Source organism: Homalodisca vitripennis, chromosome 2 (genome assembly GCF_021130785.1).
Source record: "Homalodisca vitripennis isolate AUS2020 chromosome 2, UT_GWSS_2.1, whole genome shotgun sequence".
NCBI lineage: Eukaryota > Metazoa > Arthropoda > Insecta > Hemiptera > Cicadellidae > Homalodisca > Homalodisca vitripennis.
In genome coordinates, this window is record NC_060208.1 from 209,084,162 (window position 1) to 209,098,650 (window position 14,489).

The 14,489-nt window shown below is 31.4% G+C and overlaps 2 protein-coding genes across 2 annotated transcripts in view; both read right to left on the bottom strand.

Annotated features, from left to right (window-relative positions):
- LOC124355362 (adenylate kinase isoenzyme 6) overlaps window positions 1-11,679 on the bottom strand; it is a 38,872-nt gene extending 27,193 nt beyond the window's left edge. The window contains exon 1 of the mRNA XM_046806477.1: window positions 11,476-11,679. Within this exon, the coding sequence (XP_046662433.1) occupies window positions 11,476-11,512 (37 nt within the window). The 5' untranslated portion in view covers window positions 11,513-11,679. The remainder of the gene's footprint in view (window positions 1-11,475) is intronic.
- LOC124355363 (V-type proton ATPase subunit F-like) lies at window positions 9,532-11,482 on the bottom strand. Its single transcript, XM_046806478.1, has one exon. The coding sequence runs from the start codon at window positions 11,218-11,220 to the stop codon at window positions 10,846-10,848; it is 375 nt and encodes a 124-aa protein (XP_046662434.1). The 5' UTR covers window positions 11,221-11,482; the 3' UTR covers window positions 9,532-10,845.
- Window positions 11,680-14,489: the final 2,810 nt, after the last annotated feature.

Sequence of the window (14,489 nt, forward strand, 5' to 3'; positions counted from 1 at the left end):
TCTGATTGTATGTATTCAATATAATTTATTTCATGTTTTCTTTTCATTCTTCAATATTTGTGAATGAATCAATGACCACATGCTTTGTATCCATTGTTTTGCACAATATTTTTTTTTAATGATTGGTAGTTTTTTTATCAAAACCTTTACTTTGTCTACACATGAAGTAACTATGGTGGGAAGGGTTGATTCAGTGTGAATGTTCAGTTCATCTCCAGTTCACATAGCATCAGCTGCGCTAAGAGGACGGTGAACTTAAGCTAAAATTAAGATTCACACCGAATCAACCCTTCCCACCATAGTTACATTATGTTTAGAAAACTCGATTGCTCCACCGTGTTTAGAGATTGTGTCTAAAACATTGTAGTGCACTCAATTGTGCACCTGATGAGAATACCTCTTCACCTAGATTACACTATATTTTGTAGTATACGTGTCTCTGATGTCAAAATAATGTAAAGAGTTTATTGTGACCTTCTTTGTCACCAACTTTTTGTTTTGGATCTCTTCAAAAGAATGTGACTCTAAATTCCCAGAGTTAAGTCTGTGACAGCATCAGATTCCAGACGCTGCACTAAGAGAATGTTAAATGGAGCTAAACTCAACATTCACTTCAGTTTGTATTGGAATTTTATGTAATCTATCAGTCATGGATTTGAATCCAGCGATTTTTAGTGACATGGGTCATTGTATAGGTTTCACCTCACTCTTTTTATGAAATGATGAATTAATTAAGGCCTTGCATCAATAACAATACAACAGTTTTGCCGTTTGGACTGTTGACATTGTTTTTAATGAGTGTATCAAAATAAAGGTTTCCATTGATGTCCCAATAGGAGTTAATAATTTTTTAATTTACTGAAGTTAGGAATGTTAGTTAAGATTTCAGCATTAGATAAGTTTGCTCAATTATCCTGTTTCATGATCCCCTTGAAGTCATAGCTAGCGGTGTCACATTAAAAATAACTAGAACTGCAGATGGTGTAAAGAAGAAAATCAAGTCAAAACCAATGCCCATACAGAGAGGAGTCCCACAGGGATCAGTCCTGGGACCTGTTCTGTACATCATCTTTGTCAATGACCTCCCAGACTACCTAAATAATCTCTGCTCAACACTAATGTATGCGGATGATACAGTGCTTTTACTGAAAAACAGAACACCTGCACACATTGAGGTTGAGTCGTACATTGCTGTCAATATGGCACAACAATACTGCGAGAGAAATGACCTAATATTAAATGAAAAAAGAGCCAGCAGCTAATCATTGGAAGAGCAAAAGAAGAGGTATGCATGCTACCAGATCTAGAACAAATTGGAAAAGTTAAGTACCTTGGGGTCACAATTGACAACAAATTAACATGGACTGACCATATAAAAAAACCTATGCAGCAAACAGCTCAGCCCTATATGTACTGAGGAGACTCACTCACGTCTGCAATCAAGACAAGGCGAAGACTGCTTATTATGCCATTTTCAAGTCGCATATCGAGCGGCATATCTTCAATACATTCTACACTTAAATTATAGATCATTATAAATCATTAGAATATCAATCATCATCATATCATATCATATTTGTTAATTTGTCTAAATTTATTATTTGCATTTCAATTTTATTTATTAATAGCCCACAATTTAGGAAATTTAATAACAGTTTACAATTATTCTAACTCTCTTCAGAAAATATTACGTAAAATTGCATAAACTTATCAAAGGGAGGTTATTGAAAATGTTTGATTAATTATTATTAAATTTGTAATATTATACTGATCTATTTTTCTGATACTTTTGTTGACCATAATTGGTGTTAGTTGCTGTTCCTTTGTTGTTATTGTATTTTTGTCCTGCTTCAAAAGTGTATTTTTTGTTGTCTTGTAAAATAAATTATATTCTATTATCCATTGAATAAAGAAATGTCAGGAAAGCAAGTAAATTGTTATTGATGACCAAATAGAAACAATCATTACGAACCATTTGATTTACCAGGACAAATAGCCTTAAGACTGTATATGATCAGAAGAAAAAATCCTAATGGAAACAATTTCTCTAATTCTAACTCTGAGCAGATGCAATTATGTTACACTATCACTTAACTCCCAACAATTAATCCCCATAAAATTGCCCTAAAAGTTACAACTGATGGGTAACAATATATCTGCTCCTTTTTGTAGTATTGAAGGGAATAAATTTGTATGCTCTCTAGGGTGTAGGGCCCTAAATATGCAGGGTATCTAATGGTCATCTGTTTCATTTTGTTTTATGCCAAAATGTCCTCCTCGTTTCTATTCTGGCTTCAACTCCTCTGTGCAAACCTTCCACTGGATGTAGCGTTTCTTTTCCTCCACAAGCATAATTTATGATATTGATAGAAAATGGGGTGTAAAACACAAAACTAGGTTTTGAGAAAATTGTAACTGAATTATTTCCCTATATATATTTCTTTTCCAACTAACAATAATAAGGTGTAAATATTTTTATTCTGACATATTATCCTTTTTGGATAGTTTATCCGCATTCAAACCATTAATGAACTAAATATTTCATACACACATTGTAAAAACAAATAAAGTAAAATTATGTTACACGTCTTTTTTTAAATCACAAGACAATTTTAAGTGAAAAACTTTGGCCACATTTTGTTACCATGTTGCTTTAATTACTTTAGTTAATATTTTTATAAAAAAAGTTATTATAAAATAAGGAAGGAAAAGCTACCAAAACCCCGCTTTTTATTATTATTTCAAAGTATTTATTGTGGAATGTTACATAATTTGAGACTAACATTTGGAAATAAAGGACTAATATTGTCTACTAGTCTATTTTTTCTTGAAAAGTTGTTCACTTTCTGTTATAAACCAACTGAACATATTGAAATAATAATTAGAATTCGGACATTTGCCATCGTTATATATTGCAAAATGTATTTTGTAACATATAATATTACAAAATACATATTGTTACAAGAATGAGGGAGAATGTTCCAGATAAGCAGGTCAACCTCTAATACAAGGGAATATGACCGAACATTCAATATCCCTGATAATAATAAAAAGGATAATATATGAATAGCTATGCTGTAGAGAGAGCGCTCAGTGGGTTGGGTCAGCTTCTTTATCTGGACTGGCCACCCCTCCTTATAAAAGTGTAGGAGGGCACTATGACCCCTCACAACTTGTCTATTAAGCTTGAGTTCTCGAAGTGCCAATAGCCATATAAGGAACGGTAGCGACGCAGTAAGTCAGTGGAGTTTTAGAAATGAACTTGTGAAGTGGCAGAATTAGTGGTAATAATCGTGATCTAGATACAGTAATTGGAATTGTGTTAGTAATTATTGACTGTCCTAAAAAAGAGTCCTATGTAAATAGATAGACTATACAGTTAATAGAGGTATTGTGGCAGTATAAATAGTGACAGTTTTATAAACAATTATTTTCTTTAAAGCCAGCTTAATTTTAAGTTTGTAAATATTATATTTAGATGTATTTATAAGACAAATAAATATTTACTGTATTCAGTATTCTGAGTGTTCCATTTAAGCAAATACGTAACAATATAATTTACAAAAATACAAATACATTTTGTAACATATAACAATGGTAAATGTCTGAAATTCTATTATCCTTTCAAACTAACCATCGTCAATAACAAACTTCAAACAAAGAAAGAACACGCTGGTAGAAAAATATTCCCTGTCAGTACCATGAAAAATTACCCACTGATAATATATAAAGAAATCTTCTGGTAAGATTAACGACATGGTGACTTGTTTAAAGTGATTGTCAGAAAATGTTTATATGAACTTCTATGTTTCCCTTCTGGCAATGTTCTTAATTACAGCAGGAAGTAGGCATATAGTAGGTGAATTGTTTCGTTTGTGTTCTCGTACTTGGTTAATAAGTCCCCTTTGTTAGATTTGTAAACTCTTGAAGGCTTCTGGAAGACTCCAGATCCTAACAGAATATCCATCTGACACCTGATGCAAGACTAGTAACTCCTCATAATTTTATGTTTACTTCAAATAAAATTAAAATTTCAGCTTAGCTAAGAATAAGTCCTTGTTAGATATAAACAAAATTATTTTGAAAATAGTATATTGATACAATTTTTTTAACTTGTTGATTTTCATGTTATACACTATATCTCATGATACATTAAAAAATCATGAACTTAATAAAAGATACTACAAATCTTCATGTGACAGTACTGATGGGATAGTAAAAATAATCATAACAAAAGAGAGTCATTAGCTTGACTCTAGTAAAACCATCAATTCTATTGGTAAAATGTTTCAATTCTGCAATATCTCAAAATTGTAATGAGATTAATTTTCACATTTTTTGTTTCATGATTAACTTAGACTTGTCTTAATATCTGATAATACATAAAAATATTATTGTTTCAAGCCTTGAAGCATATTATATTTGTTCAAATTATCCGTTATCAATAACAAACTTCAAGTAATAAAATTTTTCAATATAAAACATGTACTTTCAGATACATTGAAATATTGACTTTGTGTGCGTATATAATCATTTTGACAATAACTCAGTGAACTGTTTAAAGTTTCGGTACTTTGGTATTATCCGGAGGCTACTAATTTTTAAGATTTTTACTTAACAAGAACCTAAAAAAACTACATTATTATAAAGAATAAACTTTATTTGACTAACTATGAAAATTACATGGCATTATGACGATCGCTTCTTGTGTTCTGCTTCCCAAAAGGAAAAGATGTCGGCAAGAAGGAAACTTCTACTCTGTCTCCAGCTACTAGTTATAATCTAAGAAGGTTTAGATTAGGTTATCATAAATATGATACTAGACGTATTGTTATATGTTATGACATTCTGATGTCATATCACGTTGAACGATCTGGCACGTGATCTGAGGAAAATACAGATTGAAAATCTCCTGGCCATCAGTGCGAGCTTCGGTGGCTAGTGCCAACCCAAAAATTCTGGTGAAAAAAAGAAAAACTTCCCTTAAGATAGTACCTAAATTCAAGCTCAGATTATGTGAACTAACAAGGCATACAGTAGTAAAGCATTGCCTAAGAAACTAAATTTTCACCCATGGAAACCTATTATACAGGGTGATTCATGAAGTTCTCCCCCCACTTCTACAGCACATTTGTACTAGTAAAAATAATGAAAAAATGTTATATAAACATAGGTCCGAAAACGCTTCGTTAGCGAGTTACAGCTAGCGAAAGATTTCGCCTGAATTCCTGGGTAAAGAGTAAAATAAAGCCATACTGAACTTTTGGAAAGGTTAATTAAGTAAGAAATATCGTGGATTCTTATGTATTTTTACCTGATAAAGCTAATAAAAATAGGTTTCAGAACTGTACCTGTAGTATTTTTTTGAGGGATTCAGGGTTAAATGCAAAAAATTGGGGCACGAAAACAATGTTTTTTTAAGTTTGATGTACAATAACTTTGTTAAATTGGTAATAAATACATAAAATCAACAAACATTAATTGTAGAGAATTTAATTCTGAGAAAATTGATATAATCAAAGTCCTAAAATAAAACAGAAATAAGTACCAAAAAATTGATTTTATTCAGTATAATACATTACTAGCTGTAAAGAAATACCGTACAGTATTTAGTTAAAATAAAACAAAAACAAAATGTTTGTTCCTTAATGATGAGAAAAAATTGAGAAAACAAGATTAACTGTTAAATAAATTTGTTTGTAAATAAAAGTATCATGTTTTATTTACGTTGTATTTTTTTTTTTAATAAAAATTTACATCAAATGTTTCGAAAATAAATGAAGCAAACATTTTCCCATTATTGTTTACTAATCATCGAAATGCAGTTTTTTGTTTTATTAATTTCTAAGTTGGTAACGCACGAATAACAGCTGATCAACAATGGTATTCATTACTAGTTTTAAGCAAAATTAATCAGTTTGGGCCAACCGTACGCACTTTTTTATAATAGATGTTTGAAAATGAGGCCATCATTATCAATACATTTTGCAGCACGTTTGTGTATTGCTTTTGTTGCGTTTCTTAATTTTTCAGGACTTCCCTGTATCTGCACAGCCGAATCCATAATACGGGCAATTAATTATCACGAGAATTCACTTTTGTCTTGTATACAATGTCTTTCATCCATCCCCAGATGCAATAATCCAATTGGAGATAGATCTGGTGATCTTGGTGGCCAAGGGTGAGGCCCCTCCACGACCAATCCAGTGTCCAGGAAATTGATGATTTTAAGTAAGCAGAAACGGCACACGTGAAAAGTGGGGAGGTGCTCCGTCATGCTGGAAGTACAAATTTTGTCTGAGATGTAAAGGAACATTCTCTAACAGCTGCGGCAAACTCTTCTTGAAGGAAATGCAAATAGAACTCAGCATTTAGGCGTCCAGGTAATATGAAAGGTCCAATCAGCCGATTGTGCAAAAGGCCACACCAGACATTGACACTAAATCGGTGTTGAAAGTTCTGTTCCACTACCTCATGTGGATTTTCTTCTGCCCCATGAGTGTTCATTGTGCAAGTTTTTTGACACCATCCCGAGTGAATTGTGCCTCATCCGTAAACAAAATACGCTGTAGAGTTGATTATTAATATTCAAAAAGTTGCAAAACTCCAAGCGAAGCGGACCATCCCCTAGCTGTAGATGTTGAACCTTTTGTTTATGAAAAGGGATAAAATTTGTTTCGATTAAGTGACCTCCACACCGTTGACTGCGAAACTCCTATCCGCCTAGAAATACGTCGTGTACTTACACCTGGACTGCGATGAACAGCATTAATAACAATATCATCATCAAGTTGGACAGCTCGTTCATAATTGGTTCTTGGTAGTGATTCCTGTTTTTCCCCGAAGAGTACGAAAAGTTCCTGAAATTGTTTTGGTATCTGGAATCCTCCTATTAGGGTAACGTAGTTCATATTCTTCTACAGCAGCTCTAGCATTACCATTACAGTAACCCAAAATAAAAAACCATATCAGCGTATTCCTCTGATGTAAATAAGTAAGGCATTTTTTCGCTGAATAAAACAATCAAATTATAACTCACAGAAAAATTGCATTTAATAACACGATTCACAGAACCCGATCTCCTGCTGTAGCTTGCAAAACACCACTAATACACAGTTCTAACGTAACAGTATAGAATACCATTGTTGATCAGCTGTTATTCGTGCGTTACCAACTTAGAAATTAATAAAACAAAAAAACTGCATTTCGATGATTAGTAAACAATAATGGGAAAAATGTTTGCTTCATTTATTTTTCGAACATTTGATGTAAATTTTTATTTAAAAAAAAAATACAACATAATAAAAACATGATATTTTTTATTTACAAACAGATTTATTTAACAGTTAATCTTGTTTTCCTCAATTTTTCTCATCATTAAGGAACAAACATTTTGTTTTTTGTTTTATTTTAACTAAATACCGTACGGTATTTTCTTTACAGCTAGTAATGTATTATACTGAATAAAATCAATTTTTGGTACTTATTTCTGTTTTATTTTAGACTTTTATTATAGGCTATCAATTTTCTCAGAATTAAATTCTCTACAATTAATGTTTGTTGATTTTATGTATTTATTACCAATTTAACAAAGTTATTGTACATCAAACTTAAAAAAAGATTGTTTCGTGCCCCCAATTTTTTGCATTTAAACCCTGAATCCCTCAAAAACTACTACAGGTACAGTTCTGAAACCTATTTTATTAGCTTTATCAGGTAAAAAAATACATAAGAATCCACGATATTTCTTACTTAATTAACCTTTCCAAAAGTTCAGTATGGCTTTATTTTACTCTTTACCCAGGAATTCAGGCGAAATCTTTCGCTAGCTGTAACTCGCTAACGATAGCGTTTTCGGACCTATGTTTATATAACATTTTTTCATTATTTTTACTAGTACAATGTGCTGTAGAAGTGGGGGGGAGAACTTCATGAATCACCCTGTATACAAGAGTTAAAATTTGAAGATTGTGTTGGCAATGACGGTTGGCATGAAGATTAGCTACAACTGTTTGAAAATATCTTGTGGAGTGACCAGGTCGTGTTCCATATTGGTAGTTTTGTCAGTTGTCATAACTGCCATTACTGGGTGCCACATAATGCCGATCCTGAAATGACGGTTGAAAAGTTCCAAACTCGCCCCAAAGTGACTGTGTGTGTGTGTGTGCAGTGACTGCAACAAAGCTCATTGGTCCAGTCTTCTGTGCGACACCATGAATGCTGATCGCTTCAGATACTTCGAGACTGTGTGTGGCCTACGATATCACAATGGGAAGACATTGATGACCTCAATTTTATGCAAGATGGAGTGTCAATAATTGTTCCAGAGTAGATGGACCAAACATTTACTGGGCGTTAGCTGGGACGGCGTGGACTGCACGAATGGCCTGCAAGAAGTCCATATCTTACCCCATGTGATTTTTTTTTTGAGGGGCTACGCTAAGGAGGATTTATGCAAGTCCAAACCTCGTAAATAGGAGGAATCGGAAAATAGAATTCATTAAGTTATCACCAACATTCCAATTATCTTCCTTCAGAAAAGTGTACATTGTAGCCCTGGTCGTTTGAGGAAATAATTAACAATACCGGAGCCTACATTGAGATTTAACTTATTCCTATGTTTTCTTGTGCAGCGAAATACATGTACTTGGTTTCTTTGATAAATTTATAACAGTTTCATAATATCTAGTTACTTTTCAACCACCCTGAGTGTGTGTGTGATTTTGCATAAACAAATATTTCATATATATATATATATATATATATATATATATATATATATATATATATATATATATATATATATAATATATATGCATATTTACTTGTTTGTAAAACAATATTTCTTTTTTTGTAATCTTATTATATCTTATATCTTAATTTTAGATATAAAAACATAGCTTAACTATTGTATATAATTTTAAATGTACCTTTAATAATGCAATTCGTTTGAATTTTTTTTTTATACTCAGTACTCGAGACAATCAGAAGTGTAGATGATTTGACTGTTGGGATGGCCACTTCTCACATTTTTAACATTGTTCCAGATCTAGGGTAAACCTACTCATAAGTTCGCATGTGTGTAAAGTTAGCTGAAAACTTCCATCTTCTGAACCTTTCTCATGTTTTCATTCAAAAGCAGTTTTAAAACTTTTTAAGAAAATTTAATACTTTTGATTAAATTAAAACTGCTCACAAATAATCCATAGATGTTGTGTTACGTGACCAATTTATATAGATTGTCTGATTATAATGAAACATTGGTAATGTAACAACTCAAAAGCAATGTCTTATAGTCAAAGGGATAGATTAAACCTACTACCATTATATTTTTAAGCCTTTTATTAATATTTTATACAGACCATTCATAATAATAATCTATTATCATTATCACCTCAGGTTTAATGATTTTTTTTTTATATGTAGCTTGCTCGCTAATCCATCTGAGACAAGTTATAGGCTGGCCTATAATTCAGAGTTTACTAGCCTAAATTATAATATTAAGTGTAAGGTAGTATAAAAGAATATCAGTTAAATTTGCTTACGGGTAGAGTATGATTAAGCGGAGCCAGTTTTTTAGATCAATATTAATAAACAATATTACTTAATTAGAACCAGAGCTGTAATTGAGTAATATTGTAATTATGTAATTAATATATAAATCAGCAGATACTGATCAATAAACTTGGAACAATTAATTAACTTAAATTTGCACCAAACCCATTTAGTTTTAAAGCATATATTTTATGTAAAAATGACATTTTCTAATTAAGATATGTAAACTTTATAAAACTAAGCGAAACAGCATTCAAGATGATTAACTGTGTTTGGTTGGTTTCAATGTGTTTGTTATGTTGTTATGGCTTCTCTATTATTTAAATAAGATTTTGGATAGACTTCAATAAGCGGCCTTCACTCATTATTTGGTTGATTTATACATCGAATTATTTGGTTGTTTTTATCCAATTAAAAATTTCACATTACAATTTATTTAACTTAAAATATGATTTCAACTTATTAAACTTAGTTACACTAATTTGTAATGTAAACCATAAACATCTAGAAGTAGCCTAACACATTTTGTTTTAGATTTTGAAAATGGCAATCAATACAAGGAATTTGTGAGATATTTTTAGATATACATTTGGGTTTAGTTTCTCCTTATGTGGAGAATCCTTTCCTCCTTTTTACAAAAGCGGTAGCTCACTGTTATCCAGGCAAACTATAAATATTGTAACGTTTTTCTGATGTGTACGTCCAGGCCATAGTTCGTTTTGTTATTTTGTAATGTTATTTTTAAATTTGTTATTGAATATTTTAATGCATTATTTGAGTTGTTAATGTATTATAATTCTTATTGCATACAATTATTATATAATGTCGAAGTTTGATTATATACTGAATCGTTATTGAATAGCCTAACAAATGTAGGAAGCTTATTAAAACTCCTTAAGATTTTTATTATTTTCCAAGGATATGTTATTAACTTTTCTGTATCGTTTGATTTATGATTATGACCAATTTCTCAATTATTTATGAGATTGTTATTGTAAGTGTCTAATAAATCCATTTTATTTTAAACATATAACTTTTATTTAATTTTTTCAATATGTTGATATTGATTGATAGTTCTGTTATCTGATAGGGTATATGAATAACTGTAATTGGCAATATAAAAACTGGATTCACTTTTCATACTCTGCTCTTGCTTACTATAACTTTTTATTTGAATTTCCTGGACTTCTCAATTTTAATTCTAAGCATAATTCAAAATAAACAAAACTTGTTAATTTAGACTTTATAGCTTTAGTTTTATTTATATTAGGACAGTCAATTAGACAGGTTTTAGTGCTGTAAATCTTCTGGATTGAACATTCCCTTAGCTCTGCGCAGGATAGAGTCTTTGCTAGCATCATAAGGATGATCTTTGGAGGGAATTTCCAAAACAGCTGGAATGGGTTGCACATATTCATCAATAGTGTGACGAATTAACTCGGCCACATTTTGGTTAATCAGAATTATATCTATGTCATCTCTTTTAATGAATCGCTTGAATGTTTCTTCAATTTCAATGACACTGGTGTTTTTATTAGTTACCATGAAATTGGGATGTCTGTTTTTGTTAATTTCCCCAAGTCCACCAAGCAAAAAACCAACACAAGTATCTTCATCACCAATAACTGCTATCAGTTTTCCTTTTGCTCCAGAATGTAAAGCCATTATAATTAGAGTAATTTCTAACCTCTTAGTTGAAGGAATGTTTGTATTCAGTTGAGGTTATTTCTTAATGTTATAGCATATATCACAACTAATAACTATAATGTATTAATATAGACACCTTTATGCCATGCACTTATAGATCTAATCTATCAAACTGCTCATATTTAGATTAAATTCCTCAAAAAGCTGTTGCTCTCTTCACGATTATTTCAGCTATTTTACACTACACTTACAAAAATAGTAAAGTCAACACACCAGTAATTAAAATATTTGGTAACTTCCTATCTGTCATTTCAGAATTATTTCTTCCAAATAAATTTAATTTTATTTGTAGAATATTAGGATACCTCTGAAAAGTTCAGTATTCAATTAGACACCACAAAAATAATCTTAACGTTCTGAAACTGTTTGTTACTACCACCATTCACCACACTGACTTGACTTCTTTTTTCAAAGACCAACCATAAACCAAACTAGAAAACAAGCAGTAAACAAGTATAAGAATAGAGACGTCAACATAGAGAAAACATTTTTCCAATCGAAGTTTGAGGTTCGATGTTTATGTCATCAATGTTTGTGGGTCGATGTTTTCTAAACATCGATTAAAAAAAATAAAACACTCTTCATACATTTTTTCATAAAACTTTTATTTCATTTGCTTTAAGTATTTTTATCAACTTTATACGTTCTTTACATCAAATGTATGTTAGTTAATCTTATATTAGTTTAGCAATATGTTAATCAATTTAACGAAGTCAGGTTGGTGATAGGTATTTTCTGTTATGTTGTTGTGCAAAGAAACATCTAACGTTACTTTTCATGTAATACATTGTATGACAACCTTTAAATGAAGGGAAGACAATTTTTAATGAAATACATTATCATTTGACAGCAAAAGTTTTAGCTAACTGTTACCCTTTACAGGTAAACTAGTAATAATCAATCAAAATATATTAATTTTGATGTTAAGAGTTTTCATTTTATATTTGATTCATCATTTGTCAAGTTGTGGGATCTGTGAAATCACTGATACATTATGTTCTTTTAAATGCCTAGGAATTACCTTAGATGAAATATTAAATTGGAGAACTCACATCAGGAGAATCTAAGTTAAAATTGTCGGTCAATTTAAACATGTTTATGCATTATTTATAATATAATATACCTAACATTTTTAATCGCATGCCACTCGAAATAAAGAAGTTAAAACCTTTTTGAAAAAATTACAGACTGGCTATATTTTATCAGTCGCATTAAGTTTTTACATCGGTAGTTTGAATTGATAACAAGAGCTTTGGATAAAGTCAAACTGCATGTTATTTTATTGCATGTGTTAATTAAATTTTAAAACCCCGAAACAAGATAATTAGCTTTTAAACAACAAGTTTAAATAAATCAATAAGAACGTAAATATTTTTTTCTTCTTGTCTAAATGCCTTACGGCTGACGTGGAATTACATCTTGAAGTTAATTTTCACTTAAACAATGTTTGCACTGATTTCATCTGTGATTGGCTTCGATCATTATTCTTCGATTAGGCTATATGATTCTTTTTATGGTTGTCAGAAATCGACTTATTTCCTTATATAATGTTGCGTCAAAACTGGATAATTTTTTTTGTTGTTTTTCTGGGGTATCGTCATCCGGTATTCTTCTATTTTTTTGGAAACATGAGATCTTTGCATAGTCAAATTGTGGACATTTCATTAGTAGATGATCCGTAGTCTCATTCACTCCTGCAGTGTAATTAGCACAGAGGAGTGAAATAAAGTTTCATTAGATGAAGAGTCTTGTTCACTGTGACACGTCTTATTCTTAGTCTGATTATATTTACTATTTCCCTTCTGCTAAGTCTCATATATTGGTACCATGGCAGTAAAGGACTGATAGGTTGTATACTCCTATACCACCTGGCCTTTGTTGTATTTTGGCAACAAGTTGTTTTTTCATCAAGTGTCTTCCTCTTTTGGAACGATTTGAGATCAGATAATAGAAGGGCCATGTCTTGAACAGATATTCCATTCACCACTGCCTCTTTTGCGAGCTTGTAAACCATTTCATTTTATTTCAAACCTACATGGTTAGGTATCCACTAAAAGATTTTTCTGTTCTTGGAGTCTACACAGTGTTTTATTATTTCTAGGGACATGTTATCTTCTGTTATGCCAACACATGCACTTTGTAGTGATTTTATGGCAGAAAGAGAATCAGTGCAGATTAATATGTCACAGTTGGGGACATTATTTATAAGCTGAAAGCACATGTACAGAGCAAAAGCTCAGCAGTATAAATCGATGCATTTGGTGAAAGTTTATATTATTTTCCACATTCATTTGTGGTATCAAAATTGCTGCTCCTGTTCCTTCGCCTGTTTTAGACCCGTCTTTAAATATTTTGATTCTGTCTCTATAGGTTAATTTGATCATTTGGTTAACCATCTGTTGGAAAACTTCAGGGGAATTTTCTTTCTTAGTTAAAATGTTGTCATCTATTGTATCATTAATCTGTATTGAAATGTTTGCTAGCTGAGGGGGAATTTTCCCAACAGTAGTTCTGAATTTTTTTCTGATTTATTTCAGGAAAGTCTGGGATGAAGTTAACCACGGAATCTATGGCCTCAATATAGAGTGGAGTCTTTTTACAGTTCCAGTAAGGGTTTATGTTGATCAGTAGTTGTAGGTATAGACATCTGTATCATCAATATCTGTGATAGTTTTAAACATAAGTCTTTCCGTTAAAACTTTTCTTCGCTAAAAACTTTTTGGGAACTCCATAAATGTACATTTTTTTAAACAGATATGGTAAATTTACACTATAATATGTACATGGTATGTCTAGACTTGTTAATATTAATGTTTCGTTAAAAGTTCGAGCTGTTTCCATATCTAGTATTAGGTTTAGTAGATAGTCGGCGCATCCTTTGTTTCTCCTAAATCCATACTGAGTTGAGGGAATCAGATTGTATTTTTAGTTAAACAGATGAATAACTTTAGTTCAGCATAGAATTTGTTTGTAATATCTGATAGGGTATATTAGTGGTTTACGTTTTTCCGATGGTGAACTATAGTTGACAGTTTCTCCCTAACCGGTCCCCGTTAGACTTGTCTTACACCAAATACAAGGATGATAAGATAGGCTTCCGTAAAGACCAACTTAAAATTGTTTTCATCAGTTAGGATCTACAACAATTAATATAAATAAATCAGTAAAGAAAAACATAATTTCCCACTCATAAAATTCACTTTACGCTATTTTTATAGGTAACGTCG

What these genes read in the sequence shown, in the direction of transcription:
- LOC124355363 (XM_046806478.1), bottom strand. Translation starts at nt 11,220, where the DNA reads ATGGCTTTACATTCTGGAGCAAAAGGAAAACTGATAGCAGTTATTGGT.